The sequence below is a fragment of the Microtus ochrogaster genome, chromosome 10 (assembly GCF_000317375.1).
Source record: "Microtus ochrogaster isolate Prairie Vole_2 chromosome 10, MicOch1.0, whole genome shotgun sequence".
NCBI lineage: Eukaryota > Metazoa > Chordata > Mammalia > Rodentia > Cricetidae > Microtus > Microtus ochrogaster.
Window position 1 is genome coordinate 68,559,543 of NC_022016.1, and position 17,505 is coordinate 68,577,047.

The 17,505-nt window shown below is 45.8% G+C and overlaps 1 protein-coding gene across 1 annotated transcript in view; it reads left to right on the plus strand.

The window, feature by feature from the left end:
- Cachd1 (cache domain containing 1) overlaps window positions 1–17,505 on the plus strand; it is a 230,692-nt gene that overhangs the window by 202,727 nt on the left and 10,460 nt on the right. The window contains exons 15-24 of the mRNA XM_005353462.2: window positions 228–409; window positions 2,037–2,147; window positions 6,390–6,512; window positions 7,814–7,913; window positions 8,005–8,121; window positions 11,585–11,745; window positions 12,048–12,134; window positions 13,425–13,541; window positions 14,583–14,734; window positions 16,350–16,511. Of these exons, the coding sequence (XP_005353519.1) occupies window positions 228–409; window positions 2,037–2,147; window positions 6,390–6,512; window positions 7,814–7,913; window positions 8,005–8,121; window positions 11,585–11,745; window positions 12,048–12,134; window positions 13,425–13,541; window positions 14,583–14,734; window positions 16,350–16,511 (1,312 nt within the window). The remainder of the gene's footprint in view (window positions 1–227; window positions 410–2,036; window positions 2,148–6,389; window positions 6,513–7,813; window positions 7,914–8,004; window positions 8,122–11,584; window positions 11,746–12,047; window positions 12,135–13,424; window positions 13,542–14,582; window positions 14,735–16,349; window positions 16,512–17,505) is intronic.

Here is a 17,505-nt window from a genome sequence, read left to right on the forward strand (position 1 = left end):
AGACAGGCTAGCTAGGTGAACCACTGAGTCACCGCACCTCCCCTGACTCTATTCTGTGAACTTTTGTTTTCACCAAGTTTGGTTGCACCCATGTGCTGTGGAAAGGTTTTTACCGGGCTTGGCTTCTCTGCAAGGGAACCTTGGGGAGCCCTGGCAGCAGCCCACGTTCTTTTCATGGGAGTTTTTTTCTTTAAGGGGGCCCTGCAATGTCTTCCTTTGTCTCTTAGTTCTCTGTCAGGAATGAAGTCATGGCGACCAGCCACGTCACAGATGAATGGATGACACAAATGGAAATGAGCAGCCTGAACACATACATTGTCCGCCGTTACATAGCAACACCCAATGGCGTCCTCAGAATCTATCCTGGCTCCCTCATGGACAAAGCATTTGATCCCACTAGGAGACAGTGGTGAGTCTATGGGGGCCTTCAGGTTCCAGTTCCTTCTAGGCCTGGGGAGACATGGTATGATAACAGTAAAGCCATTTGGGGCCATCACTGGAGAAGACACGTTCAGGGGGGTATATTATTTTCAGTATGTTTTCTTAAGAAAGGTTTGTGTATTATTTTTTGACTGCAGTGCCCTTATCTCTCTATTTTGAGAGTAAAATAATGTGCATTTATCCATTTTGGCTCCTAAGGTCTTGCTTGATTCTATCTCATAACTGGAGGGTCATCTTGAATGAAATACTTTTTCACTCCATGTAATTATGGCATCATGTATGACCTATGGAGAATGAACACATGTAAATTCAGGAATATTCTTTTACTTCTAAGCGTTATTTTTACACCAGTGCTAGCCAGGCACTATAGGGGGAGACAGCACAAGCCAAGAGCAGAATCTCTTATCCTGTGTTGGGTGGCAACCAACTCATTCTCAGGAGTCAGCTCTTTGAGCTCTCTGCCCACCCATAATAGTCCTGGATGGTTTCTTTATGTTTGTTTATTTCTCTTCCTTCATTGGTCCTTTTCTATATTCCCCTCTGAACTGTCTGCACTACAGGTCTTAGTAACAGCTCAGAGTCGAACACATTAGACCAGGGAATCTCAGTTTCTCAACTCTTGGTGTTGGTACTACAATCAGACAGAAAGGCGAGACTCTGAGCTGGGTCTGCAGCTCAGTAGCAGAGCGCTTGCCTAGCATGGGTAAGCCATGAGTTCAAAACCCCAGAGACAGAGAACCACATTGGAGCACCGGACTGAAATCTCAAGGTCCAAATCAGGAGCAGAAGGAGAGAGAGCACGAGCAAGGAACTCAGGACCACGAGGGGTGCACCCACACACTGAGACAATGAGGATGTTCTCTTGGGAACCCACCAAGGCCAGCTGGCCTGGGTCTGAAAAAGCATGGGATAAAACCGGACTTGCTGAACATAGCGGACAATGAGGACTACTGAGAACTCAAGAACAATGGCAATGGGTTTTTGATCTTACTGCACGTACTGGCTTTGGGGGAGCCTAGGCAGTTTGGATGTTCACCTTACTAGACCTGGATGGAGGTGGATGGTCCTTGGACTTCCCACAGGGCAGGGAGCCCTGATTGGTCTTTGAGCTGATGAGGGAGGGGGACTTGATCGGAGGAGGGGGAGGGAAATGGGAAGCGGTGGCAGGGAGGAGGCAGAAATCCTTAATAAATAAATAAATTTTAAAAATTAAAAAAAAACCCAGCTCTGCAAAACGAAGTAAGATGTAGGGAGATTGCTCGGTGGTTAAAAGCACTGTTGTTCTTGCAGAAAACCTAGGTTCAATTCCCAGCCCCATCTGGCGGCTCACAAACATCTGTAACTCCAGTTCCAGGGGATTCAGCACCTTCTTCTGGCCTCTGCAGGCACCAAGCATGTACATGGTGCACATACATAATAAGCAGGAAAAACACACATAAAAGCGTTTTTAAAAATTTAAGCAAGATTTACTGGGTATTTAACGTAAATACCAGCACAGTTTATAAAAAGTATTTTAGAGCTACAAACTCACTGCTCCTTAAAACTTATAGTGGTTTATGCCTAAAATCACATGGTCTCTCTTGGGTCTCTCTTAGGTATCTTCACGCGGTAGCTAATCCAGGGCTGATTTCTTTGACTGGTCCTTACCTAGATGTTGGCGGAGCTGGCTATGTTGTGACAATCAGTCACACAATTCACTCATCCAGGTAACTTTTTAATTCATTTTTAGTCATGTGAAATCTTTTAGCTTACATTTACTAACCTAGCTAACGTGTGTTTATGGGCACGCATGCTTGCACAGGACACACGTGGAGGCCAGAGGAAAACTGGTAAGAGAGGATTGAGTCTCTAACCATGCAGGTCCCGGGGACGAGGTCGTCAGGTTTGGTGGCAATCGCTTTTGCCCACCGAGCCAGCCCACCAACCTTTGCAGTCACATACCAACACATGTAAAAGGGAGAAGTACCTGCTGGAACGTGACAGCTCTCATCACTAGAATTGCTTCGTTTGCAAGCAAAGGAGCATTTTTTTTTTTTTAATGAGGAAAGATGTTACTAGGGCATCTGGAGTTCTCTTTGTGTCTGACTCTTTAGAATGACATGAGTTGTTTGCTTTGGTTTTCTGTTTGGTAGTTTTGAAAACCCGATGTTGCCGGAGAGCTGATTAATGTCAGTACCACGGGACATATATTAGGATGTGTTGTTTCCTATGACGTAAAGCCTCAGCTCCGACTCTCCAAACATTCGCGAAAGTTTGGATGGGGAGGCGCACTGCTTTAATCCCTCCGTTATACAAACAGCTATTTTCTCAAAGCAACCAAGAAAGACCGTGTTTTTGACTGATAGCTGGCAGGATGCCTCAGAATTTAGAGGAGAGCAGCTTTCCTTGCTTTTCAGTGGTGCTCGTTACTCATCAAATGACTGGTACTAGTTAGAATTCCCCTGCCACAAGTTCATTGAGATAATAATTGGGAAGCAGAGCCGGGTGGAATTCCAGCACCGGGCCTATGTCTCTATGGAAAGCTATACCTGCTGCCAATCAAATGCTGATTCGTGCGCAGTGGTATCTGTTTGATTGTCCGCTTCTCCCCTAACACAGATTGCATACATAAGCAAGTAACCCTCACACAGAGTGCAACCGTCAGGGTTTCTGCTGACATGCCATCTGGTGTGGGCACGCCTGCACTCAACGTTCCCTACATACAGTCTAGAGAAGGAAGAGGACACGGACTGTTTCTTCCAGGGACAGAGTCCACCTCATCTTTGACAACAGTAGAAGGGGCCTGGGTTGGGCTTTCTAAGCTAGCAGTGAGGGGTACCATCACTGTCAGCTCGTGCCAGGGGCCCTCAGCCTTGCCTTCCGTTGTGTGCTTCTGTTGAGTGGGTCGAGGCCCGTGTGTGAGTCTATTATGTGTACGCATGTAAGCATTTTTGTTGAGGATTAGATGAGTCTAAGAATTTTAATCTGGCTTGTTTGCCAGCCCTTATGAGGCCTGTTCAAATGAAGAATGCTGGGAACACCTGACTTTTCCAACGAAGACAACTTGAGAGCTTCCTGTTTAACAGCCACAGAAATCCACAGCTTCCGTCGTAGAGCGGAAGTCACTGTGAATACAGAGCCGCCAGGGGAAGCATATGCCTTGGCCCTGCTCAGTGTAGCCCACGGACCCCCATTGTGCGACTGGTTTTGCTTAGCTGAGTGCAGTTTAACTATTTAGAGCTGTGACTGTTTCCTTCATCACAGCTGAGAGCCACACCAATAGCCTCTCCTGTTGCTAAGCAGAACACCAACATGCACGCGTGCACACACACACACACACACACACATGTACACATGCATGCGCGTGCGTGCATGACTTGCACTGCTAGACGGGCTTGGCGAAGGTGCCAGCTTTGGAACCTACTTTCCCCCCCCCCATATATGTAAAAGTAGATTTGCTATATTTATGAGTTATGTGACGGTAAACAAATCCTTTTTTTGCTTTTGTTTCCTCATTAGAGCCCATCTCAAATAACTATTGTAATGATTAAGTTAAATAATACAATAAGGCTCACAGAACAGTGCCCGGAACAAGGGAAAGGGGCAAGGTATTCGAGGTGACACCTCAGAAAATGCTTAGCACTGAACTTGACAGGGTGAAGTGATTCAGACAATAGCAGTTATTTTATTGCTGTGCTCTTTAGGCTTTGAACGTGTGGCATTCAAACTGGTCAGAAGAAAGCCGATGTGGATATTCCCTTTGTCTAAAGCACACCCACTTACCCCAGTTTCAGACGTGCTTTGGTGGAGAGCTGGGAAGGGCTTTCTAACTCAGTGCTCGCCGGTCACTCATGGGAGCTCTCTGTCTGCTTCTTTCATGAACATTTCCAGTGGCCTGCCAATCTAGCTGGACTTCCATCCCATAGGATAACACTGCTGGAGAGAAAGAACCTAGTCACGTGACTCAACAATGACAGTCACATATGTGTATTACCATCAACCTGGTCCATTATGTTTAGAAATGCAGATTTGGCTGGATAGTTCTATAAAATCCTGTGAGTTGCTATGGTAACAGTGCGCCTAGTTGCAATTCAGATAAAATACAAAGCTAGGCTTCTATGGGCAAGATGCACACTATTGCTTCCTTCGTGATTCATACTGAGCAGATAACCGCCACCCAGAGGAGCTTTAGAAGTAGAATGAGCGTATCCCAGGACACCTGAGCAGTACTTTCCACGTTAGCAGACACATGATACTGTCGAGAAGAGCCAACTCGGTGCTGCTCCAGATATGGGGAAAAGGTCATAGTTAGGTCTTTTAACCATACCCAGGCTAACTTTTTGCATTCATAGAATACAATCTACAAGTCTTTCTTAGCTTCTTCCACAGAAATTAAATAATTTACAATTGTTTCTAGTCCTACAGGTCTGACGTATGACTAAGACAATATGCTTTTAGAATCAGGCAGTGAGTTTCTGTCCATATATACACTAATGACTCCATGATGCTCGCCAAAATGCCCCACTCTCGCAAGCTTCGGTGTTCCTAACCTGATAAAGCCTCCAGAGACTCCCTCCAAAGGGAGCTAGAGAAATGGCTCTGCAGTTAAGAGCACTGGCTGGTCTTGCAGAAGACCCAATTTGGTTGCTAGCACCAGCTCCAGGGGGTGCAATGTCCTTTTCTGACCTCAAGAATACCAGCCACACATACGATGCACACATATACCACATGTAGACACACATACACATGAAGATAAAGATTACCATGAGAAAGGGCTGGGACAGTCTCTCAGTTCATAGAGAACCTGCCTAGCATGCAGTTGGCCCCGAGATGTAAAGCCCAGTGCTATGGAGAGGGATGGAAGGGACCGTCCTGAAATAGTTAAGAATGATGTCATTTTTCTTCTCCTGGTATTTCTTTGGTAATCAGGCAGGTATATAATAACAGTCCATTCTGGGCAAGTCCTGCTGTATTTCACTGAGTCACTTCTGCCTTTCGGGTGTTTACCATCTGTTGGTGAGGCAGTTTACCAAACATTATCAGATTTAATTACAATAGCAGGCTTATTTTTTTTTTAAGGTATTACTATCATCTCCATCTTCATGAAAAACCAAAGCTTTTAAAAGGCCAAATAGCATCCAGGAACAGCATAAATAAAACCAGCTATGCCAGGACTTGACCCCATAACTGCCACAGAGTGAGCGAGTAGCACCAGACTTTACCACCTAGCTGTAGCGGCAGCGCGTCCTCTGTTGAGAGTAGTGGTGTTATGGGTTAGAGGGTGGACCGGCCGGCAGCGCGGAGGACTCATTCTTAAATAGAAACTGTGCTTTGAGTGAGTCCGTCATGGCGTTGTGGAAAGAAAACTGTTCAGGGCTCCTGGTAAGTTTTATGTGGCCTTGCTGTGATTGCTCAGTCTCTGTGAGACCTGTTCCGAAATAAAGGAAGTCATTCAGGTTCCTTTTCCAGAAGTTTGCTGAAAGAAACTGTAAGGCTTATGAGATGGCCCAGTGAGTAAAGGCACCTGCTGCCAAGCCTGACTGACAGGCTTTGATCGCCAGGACTGCATGGTGGAAGGAGAAAACTAACCTCTTCTGCACACACGCTGTGGCAAGCATGCCCCTACATACATCTACAAACACACGCGTGCATACCCACATACATATCTTGTTAAATTTTGTGTTAGGCAGCCAGACCTACAACCTCTCACTCTCAGGCCTCTGACTGAAACCACTCTGAGCATGTGTGGGTGTTGGAAGAGCTGGACATATTCCACAGCCGTTCATGTCTGATGCCGGTCTTATTCAGAAAGCCGTAACCAAAGAGTTAATAATATTTTCTCTCAAGTCATCTTCATGTTCCAGTCAGTCATTCAGCAGATATAGGCACGGGAAATGGGGAGGGCTTGCCTTTCTGACCCTAGACAATGTCTGCTCTGCCTCTTACTCTTCGGCCTCTTTCCCATGAAGTACACAGCTGTCTTCTGGGCACACTGTGGCCGTGATGGGCATTGACTTCACCTTGAGGTACTTCTACAAAGTTCTACTGGACCTCTTGCCAGTTTGTAACCAGGACGGTGGCAACAAAATAAGGTAAGCCCTATAGGGACACCGTTTCCTGTCTACACCAGATGTTGACCACATACTTATAGTCAGTACCAAATATTGAGTTCATGGCCTGAGTGTCCTGTTTAGACAGGTTTTTATTGTTGTCTTCTCCCCTTTTGTTTCCAAATCGGAGGGGAGGGGGGGTCACATGTGTGTATGCAGAGGTCAGAGGACAACTTTGGGTGCCATCACCTTCTACCTTCTTTGAGATAAGGTCCCTCATTCATGACCGTAAACCCCAGGCTCCCTGACCAATGAGCCTTTAAGGATTCTCATTACAGATGTGCGTTACTGCATTAAGCTTTGTATGGGTGTGGATGATAGCAAGGTGAACGTTTTTCCCACCGAGGCTTCTCCCCAGCCCGGCCCTTCTTCCCTTTTTCAAAGGCACAAGCTGTTTATTATTTAGACAAACAGACACAGTGCCTAGCAAGAGGAATAGCATCATGCCCCAAAGTCTTATTTCTCTAGAAGCCGGTGATTAGAAGCATCCCTCAACTTTGGTATTGGGAAGACCAGGGGGCACTTTTCTCTATGTTAACTTAGTCATTAAGTCAGTCTCTGTGAAATCTCAGCTGCTTAGGCTGCCGCTCTTACATTTTTCCCAGAAAGAGGCTCACAGAACCACGAGACTTTGCCTCCCGAATTTCAAAAGAAAATGTCTGATCAAAGCAAGGGCAGATCCTTGATTCAGAGCAGACTTGCTTTTAAAAATAGCTTCTCGGTTCAGTCTTATGCTCCATGCTTCATGCCACCGTTGAATTTTGCAATGGCATTTAATGGGCACGTGCCAGGCCCCTGGCTACTGCTAGGACCAATGCTCAGGGGAGGAACATAGTCTTGATTAAAGTAGCTCTAGCCAATTTTAGTGTTCCTGCAAGTATCTTTGTATATGCACCAAGCATTGTGTTTTGTTTATGTTTGTATCTGTGTATGCTCCTCTGCTTCCTTCCTCTTAAAATTAAAAAAAAAAGGAGCTAAAGAGCAAACCACCTTCTTCTAATATCCTTCCAATGAATTTCACATCCCTCGAACTTGGATTGGGTGGGCATATCCTCTATGAACTATACAGGTGACCACAGAGCAATATGTGGCTCTGACCATAACCTGGAGGCCAGGTAGAGTCCATCACCTCAAGAGAAAGGTGTCTACTTGGCTAGCAAGATTCCTTCCTTTTTCGTCCCCCAAATGTCTAGATAAGTTTGTTTTAAGGCTAGTGCGGTCAAGAGTTCTTTGAAAGCATGGCAGCCACTCACGAATGAAGGTCATCACTTGTTTTGGTACAGGTGCTTCATAATGGAGGACAGGGGTTATCTGGTGGCTCATCCAACGCTCGTTGACCCCAAAGGCCATGCGCCTCTGGAGCAGCAACACATCACCCACAAGGTATTCTTTGGCCATAGCTGGTCAGCTCTACTCTGTGGGCAGCCTGAAGCGTGTTCAATGACACTTGTCTTCTGTCTTGTGGCCTTGACAGGAGCCCCTGGTGGCAAATGACATCCTGAACCACCCGAACTTTGTGAAGAAGAACCTGTGCAACAGCTTCAGCGACCGGACAGTGCAGAGATCTTACAAGTTCAATACCAGCCTGGTGGTAAGCCCATGTTCCCACTTCTTCATGAACGGTGAATGGAATAATGCCCGTGCCTACTTCATGGCCCTGGAGTCACAGGATCCCAGGAGTGGGGAAAGACCTTAGCACAGCTCCCACCATGGTAACTGGAGGACAGAAAGCCAGGATGGGACAGGGACTGTCTGAAGGTCACAGGATTGGTACTCTGCTTTGATTAATATGCCAACTGTATTAGTTATGATTCCCCAGAGCAGTGGTTCTCAACCTGTGGGTTGTGATCCCTTTGGGAGCCCAATGACCCTATCACATGAGTCACATATCAGATATGTACCTTACAATTTATAACAGTAGCAAAATTACAGTTATGAAGTAGTAACAAAAATAATTTTATGATTGAGGGTCACTACAACATGAGGAACTGTTAAAGGGTCATAGTGTTAGGAAGGTTGAAGACCACTATATATATGATTTATTAGTTGATTAGAATGGCTTACAGGCTTGGTCCAGCTAGTCCAACAATGACTATCTACCAATAGAAGGTCCAAGAATCCAGTAGTTGTTCAATTCACTAAGGTGGATGTCTTGGCTGTCTTCAGTATACACTGGAATCCACAGAAGTAGGCTCTAATACCACCGACGGCATAGACTTGCTAGGGACAACAAGCGGAGCAAGCCAGCTTTCTTCTTCCATGTCCTTTATCAAGGTGTGGCCCGGATTCAACATGAATTGCTCACCTCAAAGATCTGGATTGAATGTCTATCTTCCCACCTCATAAATCCAGCTTAGAAGTGGGTCTTCCCACTTCAAATGATTTAATTAAGAAAAAAAAAATCCCTCACAGGTGTGCCCAGTCTTTTGGGTTCTAGCTAATTTGTTAATTCCAGATGTAGGCAAGTTGACGACTGAGAATAGCCATCCTTTATCCCTTTGAAGTTTCTGCTTAGGGCTGTTCCCATACTCTGTACAAAGGTTGTATGGTTCTGTGTGCTCCTGTCTCCTAGCGATGACTTAGCTGCCAGCCTCAGTCAGTCCTTGGTCTCCCACCACACCAGGTGGGGAGTTTTGTGGCTGTCATCCTGAAAGCATTTGTTTGTTTTTGTAGCTGAGAGCATTCTACGGAATTTGAATTGCTGCAAAGTTTACATGACTAAATATCTAACTCTGTTCTTAACCATTTTGGAATGATTCTAGGAAGGAACAAAATGGGGGCATGGCAACAGAGCTAAACATTTGAAAACTTACAAGAAGCAAATTTTTAATTTACCTAGGCATTGATGTATGTTAGTCATTAAATGTGCAGTTGAAAACTAATTGGGGGACTGGAGAGAGATGGCTCAGCAATTAAGAGCACTGTCTGCTCTTCCAGATGGGTTCAATACCCGGCTTCTACATGGCAGCTCACAACTACCTATGACTGTCTGTCTCAGGAGATCTAGCACCCTCACACAGACATACATGCAGCCAGGACACCGATGAACATACTCTAACAATAAGTAAATAGTTAACAAATAAATTAATTATTTTAATGTGCTGGATTAAATCGAAAATCTTTATGGCGTCCACCACATCGTCTTGAGCCCTGCTCAACCCTGCTCCACCCCGCTCCATTGTGAGCAGCACTGTTGTAGGAGAGCTGGGATAGTTATTATACAAAAGTCTGCCTCTTTCTATGCATCTGGTTCATTTCTTCAGTGGTTTCCAGAGTCCTCTGCAGGCAAAACCACAAGGCTGGAGTAGAAACATTTCTGAAAAGCACATTGTAGTTGAATGGGAATTAGAATAATTTAATTGATTTAAGTTTTAATTTAAAATTGCATCCTGCATTTGTATGGATACACAGATGTACATATAGCACATGTGTGGAAGGCAGAGGATAACTCTAGGTGGCATTTTCTTTGGGCCACCAACCAGCTCCCAAATAAAGACACGAAGACATTATTAATTACGAATGTTTAGCTTAGGCTTGTCACACTAGCTCTTTTTACTTAATCTATTTCTCCTCATCAACATTTTGCCTTGGGGCATTCTACCTTTTTTCCTATATGTCCTACTTCCCTGTGTCCTCTGTGTCTAGCTGACTCACCCCTGGTGTCTCCCTGCCATCTCCTCTTCTTTCTTCTTCCTTGATCCTAAATTCCTCCTCCTACTTACTCTCTTTGCCTGAAAGTTCCACCTATACCTCCTCCCCGCACTATTGGCAGTTCCGTTTTTTTTATTAGACCAATCAGGTACCTTAGGCAGGCAAGGCAAAAAGAGCAACACATCTTTGCGTAGTTAAACAAATGTCTCACATCTTTACATATTTAAACAAATGCAACACACCTTTGCGTAGTTAAACAAATAAGAAACGACTTGCACGTGTCAGGTCTTCCCTTCCGCCATGTTGGTCCCCCAGATGGAACTCAGGCTGTGAGTCTTGGTGGCAGGTATCTTCTCCCACTGAACTATCCCACCAGGTCAGGGATAGAGAATTTCTTAACAGCTGAAATTTCCACTCTATATGAAATTGGGACATGCTGATAATGGAGCTTTTTGCATAATAAGCCATGTCACGGTATGTCCAAGCTGTTGCGTGTCTTTCACACAAGACAAAACTTGTCCAGAATCTAAGAACCTACTCTGCCACAACCGTGGTCATTTTTAGTTGACATATTAAGAGATGAGTGACATGGACATCATTGTGACTTGGAATAATTTGCCCCGGGGAATTTGATAGAAATGCAGAAAGACAGTTATTGCACGACCTCATGGTACAGCCTTTGAGTTTTTCGTGGCACTTCTAGAAGCTACTCATCACATCTGCCAGTTACGGAATAAAGAGAGAGAATACTTAGTTCAGTTTCAATGTTGCAGAAGCAGGAAATCAATCAACTGGTCTCTAAAGAACCTTTGTTTTTTTATGTATATTATTTTAGGATGCAGAAAGGTGTGTTAAAAGGAAAGAAGCATGTGGTTTGTAGCTAATTATGTTTGCCTTCGAAAGAAATGTTCCCGGAAGCTGACTTCCATAACATATACCAGCTCCTAAATGGAAATCGTATCTGACTGATAAAATTATCTGTAGGTTTTTTTTCTTCTCAGCAAAGTGAGAAAAGCAATTTTTTAACAAGTGGTGGTCTCCGGGCCACATTTTAAACAGTGGCTGTAGGGGCTGGAAAGATATCTCAGTGTCATGAACTCACGATGCTCTTCCAGAGGTCCCAAGTTCTCAGCAGCCATGTCAGGTAGCTCACAGCCACCTGGAACTCCAGCACCATGGCCCCCAACACCCTATTCCGTCTTCCACAAATTCTTGCAAAGCACACAGACATGCACACATACACATATATAAAAATGAATCTTTAGAAAATACTAAAAGTCTTGAATAGTGGCTGTGTGCTCCTTTTTGTAATCACAATTCAAGCTATCCTGTCTTTTCTGCCTGAGAAGGCCGAGTCTCACACTGCTGTCTGTGGGTCCTGACCCTCCTCCTCCCTCCTGCAGGGCGACTTGACAAACCTTGTGCATGGCAGCCACTGTTCTAAGTACCGCTTGGCGAGGATCCCAGGCACCAACGCGTTTGTCGGCATAGTCAACGAGACCTGCGACTCCCTTGCCTTCTGCGCTTGCAGCATGGTGGACCGTCTGTGTCTCAACTGCCACCGGTGGGCTGGGTTCCATTCATGGACTCTTTAACATTTTAACCGATGCCAGGCACTGGCAGAAGAGGTGGGGAGGAGGGAAGTCCAGGTTTACAGAAGCCTTTAGTATCTGTTCCCACGACACCATCACACGCTGCGGATTCAGGCCAAATGCAATTTAAATTTTTGGCCACAGCTTCATTTTCACTGTCAAGTGTAACTGGCAAAGGATTTTTTTTTTCTTTTTTAAATCTCAGTTCCCTGGTGTGTGTATGATACCCTGTTGGCACCTACCTCTTAACTAGTGATTCTGTTTTGCCTTTCAGAATGGAACAAAATGAATGTGAATGCCCTTGTGAGTGCCCCCTGGAGGTCAATGAGTGCACTGGCAACCTCACAAATGCTGAGAACAGGTAAAAAATATATACGCTTGTGTGTGTGGATGTTATTTATATATGTTCTTGTATACATATGTACACATATGTATAGTCTCTATACTATGGTATTTTCTATAAGTTTGTTGTGGGTTAAGAGTGTACAAAAGTGCTTTGTTCTAATAAGAATCATAATCAGTAAGCCAAATTTTAAATAATGCCTGATTTGCTGTTTAAATATACATGTTGTGAAATACCAAAAGTATATATGCTGTATTAAAGCCGTATGAGGACCGCTGAGATGGGTCGGTGGGTAAAGTTCACGCAAACATGAGGTCTTGTAGCATATGCCTATAGCCCCAGCAATCCAGGGAACAGACAGGCAGATCCCAAGGGCTTACTAGCTGAGCAATCTGGCCAAATCATTGAGCTCTAGATTCAGTGAGAGACCCTGCCTCAAAAAAATAAGAGAGTAATAGAGAAAGACTCCCAACAGAGTAAAAGTAAATAAGTCACAGGAGATTCATGCAAGTATTTTCTACATATCTGCCATGTGTCAAGTACTTTATACATATTTAGTCAGGTTATTTTTGGTTTTGTTGTTGTTGTTGTTTTTTCCGAGACAGGGTTTCTCTGTAGCTTTTTGGTTACTGTCCTGGAACTAGCTCTTGTAGACCAGGCTGGCCTCGAACTCACAGAGATCCGCCTGCCTCTGCCTCCCAAGTGCTGGGCTAAAAGGCATGAGCCACCACCACCCGGCTTGAGTCAATATTTTAATTAACTGTGTAAGTATACAGATGCTTTTCATATGTGCACATACCTGTGCTGATGCATGAAACGGTGTTATTAATATTATTGATAAGCTCTTAATGACTGTACTAGATTCCTCTCCTAGAACTGAAAGGAAACACATGGTATTGTGTGTGTATGTCTATTAATATAATACATTTGTTAAAACATAAAAAGGGTGTCTGAAAGGGGTCCTCATTAAATCCTATTCACAATGTTACCCCAGAAAAATAAGGTTGAGGATTGTAAACACAGAAGGTTGAACACATTTTGGTTTTATACATTCCTGTTATGTTGAGAGTTTATGATTTCAGTGTGTGTGGGTGTGCACATAGAAGCACATATATATGATTTCTATTGTATACAAATATAAACAAATTAAACAACTGAGTAGTTAAATGGATTGGCCCAAGGTTTCGCTGAGTGGCAAAGCCAGCTGTCCAAATAATAAAACCTTAGATTTTGCTAACCTTATCTAAGACTAGGGGTTTGGAATATGGGTGTCATTGCTTCTAACCTCCACGCTGGCTTCCTTTATAGAAACCCAAGCTGTGAGGTGCACCAGGAACCAGTGACATACACAGCTATCGACCCCAGCCTGCAGGATGCCCTGCACCAGTGTGTCAACAGCAGGTGTAACCAGAGACTGGAAAGCGGGTAAGAGACCTCCCTGAGAGCAGTGCCCAGGTCTACCGAGCTCCTGCTGCCTGGCCTTTGGGAGAGGGAGGATGAGTCTTATGCCATAAGCCTTTTGTCTCCCGGATTAAATGTTCCATTCCCACTGGTTACAGGGATTTGGCATTTGTGCTATAGGCTTTAAAAAAAAAAATTAAGGTTTCTGCTGTGGGGTGGAAAGTGTTTTGTTGTTTGTTTGTTTTATAAGCAAAATGCAGATGTTACAAGGGAGTAGGATCTCCTGGGATTCCCAACTGGAGCCAGCAACCAACAAGGTTTCAGAACTTCCATTCATAGAGAGCAAATCTGCTCCAGGGCAGTTTTGAGAACTAACCACCCTATGTCCCTTGCTGTGGGCTGCTCCCCATAGAGGGTTTGAACTAAGATAGAACTGTGGCTATGGCAGATAGGAGAAGGGGAAGCTAGCTGCTGTTTGCCATGTGATCAGGTGACGTGAGATCACAGTTGGCCTTGTGTTGGTTGAGTGGAGGAAAGGGCTACCCTTGAACTGATTAACGTGGGCTGTTATGCTGCATTCGGGTGCAGGCAGACTGTCACCCAGGTCATTTTCTCGGAGCATCACCATGCATCCAGCCTAAGAGACCAGCAGTGAGCAAATCTCTTTTAAACAGACTGTTTCCTGAATATATTTGACTGTTATTTCCTTCCTTTAAAAAAAAAATAATAATGACATGGGCATGTTAGACCAAAAGCAAACAAACCTAGGCTCTACCTGCCTTTGATGCCTTGAGATGATTTTGAACAAGACCACACTAAGCCACGTGTGGAGGTTGTAAGGTCATTCAGGGAGTCGTTGGCCTTCTCTCATTTCCAAGTGGCCAAGAGGCCATCCGGTGTAGCCATCCCCGGGTAAATGACCGCTGTCCCCACTTGACAAGGAAAGGGACTTGGCACACAGCCGCTCAGAGCAGGAGTAAGCAGGTGAGCCCTGAGGTCCAGCTGAATGCCAGCTGGCCTGCTCTCCTGCCCACGCAGCTTTCTGAAACCCCGTCTGTTCGGCAGGGACTGTTTCGGGGTGCTGGATTGCGAGTGGTGTGTGGTGGACAGCGACGGGAAGACTCACCTGGACAAATCCTACTGTGCGCCTCAGAAAGAATGCTTCGGGGGGATCGTGGGAGCCAAAAGTCCCTACGTGGATGACATGGGGGCCATCGGTATGTTGATTAGGAGCCCACGCTGGTTTGACTCGTGAATGCCATCTTCCGCTTGTCTACTGGGACAAAGATCTTAATAATCTGCCCAGCTCCCCTGCTTCGTTGGCCAGTCATCCTTAGTTACAAAACCAGGGCTGATAATCACCTTCAGAGCTGGCTACACACACTGTGCAAGGAGCAGCCAACCACGCTGCCAAATCTTGCAAGCCTGGAATGCATTCCCATAAAGCTTGTTCTGAGAAACTCGGGCCTGATTTCCACATGACTGAACTCCGGAGTCCGCTTGAATGTGCATCCCAGCTGTCGGAAGCGTGGGGCCTGCAGCGGGCTGTTCCCTCCCACAGCGGTCCCTTTCCCCTCCCTTTCCTTACCACCTATACAGGGTAGGCATCTTCTGCCACGCATCACTGTTGAGGACAGTGGGCTCAGCAGACACCAGAGCTACTCAGGGCTGCGACAGCAGGTTAGGGAGGGGCAGGGATACCCCAAAGAGATGAGACCCTGGGATCAGGACACAGGTCCTTGACAATACTACTACCAAAGAGTCTGTATTTCTCATTAAGACTCTTCTTTTCCGTCTCTTCCCAGAATCAGTAACACGTCTTCACTCACTCTTAGCTGGCAAACTGAGTCACCATATTCAAGCCACTAGTTAATGTAGATGTTTCTCAGCCTGGGATACAGTTATGGCCCCATAAACCTATCATGGGTTGGAAAAAAAAAAAAAGTCAAATTGTGTTTATTGCCTAAGACTGTTGAATGTTATATAACCTAACAGCACAGTTCAATAACACAATGCTGGTTATTTAACCTTTGCGAGCCCATGGCTGGCCAGGAACTGCCACAGCCTGTATCAAGAGAATATCCTGCATTTCACAAGCCCAAGGAAAGATCAAGATTCCAAAGTCTGTGTCGCTTCTACTGATTTCTTTATTGCTTTTATAGTGTCACAGAGTTGACAGGTGATTGCAATCATCGCAAATTAGGGATCATCTATGTCTTGCTTTTTAATATCTTCACATCTAACTTGACTGAAGAGAGAGAATCCCTTCTGTGGGGAGGAGGAGTTGAGCTGCTGTGTTACAAGTGAACCAGGCAGGGGCATAGTTGACACATAGTTGATACTCTAAAGGTTACTTTCTGTGCTTACAAGGAGGCCCCCCCCACCCCGCAACCTGGTCTGTGAGACACAGACGCACTGTACTTCCTGTCTCTCATTTGAGTGGGTGGTTCATCTGTCCCCCAGAGAGGCCCGCCTCGTCTTCCTCTGCTAGGTGAGGTTTCCCCTTCGGAGAGCAGCCAGGATTCCGTCAGCACCAGGCAGCGCCTGTGTGGAAGCAGTTTTCTCTGCTTACTCTTTGCAGCAATGCTCAAAGTATCTGTGCTCAGGCTCTGTGTAGTTGCCAACGTTTGAGAACCTGAGAACCGGGAATCCCATGAAGCCTCCACTCCCACCTTCTCATGTGTAGCTGCGAAGTTGGGAGTGCAGCAGAGCTCACCGCCCCAACCCATCCCACTTTGGTCCTTCCTACCTCACCGCCCTCCCCCCATCCCTACCTCCCGCCCTCACTTGGGGGATCTTGACGTGGTGCCTCTGTTCCTGTATCCTCTGAAGGTGACGAGGTGATCACGCTAAACATGATCAAGAGCGCCCCCGTGGGCCCTGTGGCCGGAGGGATCATGGGCTGTATCATGGTACTGGTTCTTGCCGTGTATGCTTACCGCCACCAGATCCATCGCCGCAGCCACCAGCACATGTCCCCTCTTGCAGCTCAAGGTGAGTGCAGAGAGCGTCTTCTAGGTGGTCTAGCCTCTTCCACTGCAAGAAAGGGCAGCGTGACATCTGCAGTCGCCCAAAGCCTGATGCCTTCTTCAGTGCCCAAACTCTGCGTGCCCTATTTTGACTACCCAGAAAGTCCTAGGTTCTTTCCAGATGCTACCAACATCCTCATCCCTCCCCCACTCCATGGCCTACTTCTACCGTAAGCTGAGCTGGGGAACTGGGGTGCTGACAGAGACTGTGTCAACATGCTCCCTTGCAGGTCTGAACCCAAGCAAATCAGGGACGACCCCCCCCCCAATCTGTATGGTCAAGAATATAAATTACTTCTACTGCGTCCCTCCCTGTACAGAGTAAGAATGGTCACATTTGAATAATCTGATCTTTCGAAACAAGATCCATCATCGAATCCCGCTATGAAAGAGTTCGTCTGTAGCCATGGCTTAGTTGCCAGCGTTTTAAGTCTGCCGTCTCTACTCAAAACCCTCCCCACCCTCTCCGAAGTCCCCAGAGATGTGTTAGCCTGGCCTTTATGAAAGTAAACTCAACTCACAGTCATTGTGGCCACTTAAACTCAGCTTGCAGCACTAGTGACAAATTGGTGTTAGATGTTGCTATGACAACAACCCTGATAGGGCATGGTAACAGGGGTACCGCCCACACCTGTCTTAGGTGAGGGCGGCTGGCGTCCAGTGTTGCCTAGCACCTGACCATCCTGTGGCGTTTTTTACACACAAGCCAGTGATGGTTTGGACCCCACTTCTGCTTAAGTACTTTGGTAGAGGATTAAAGATGAGTTGACCTCCATCAGTTTCATTTCCGTCTTCAGAACTCAATTCTGGGGGTTGCTCGTTTTTATTCTCTTGTTCTTCCATCCGTCTCTTACTAGAAAGATGTAACAGACAGGGGCATCCATTCATTCTCTCGTAAGCTCACTATTTAAAGGGAGAGAGAGAGAGAGAGAGAGAGAGAGAGAGAGAGAGAGAGAGAG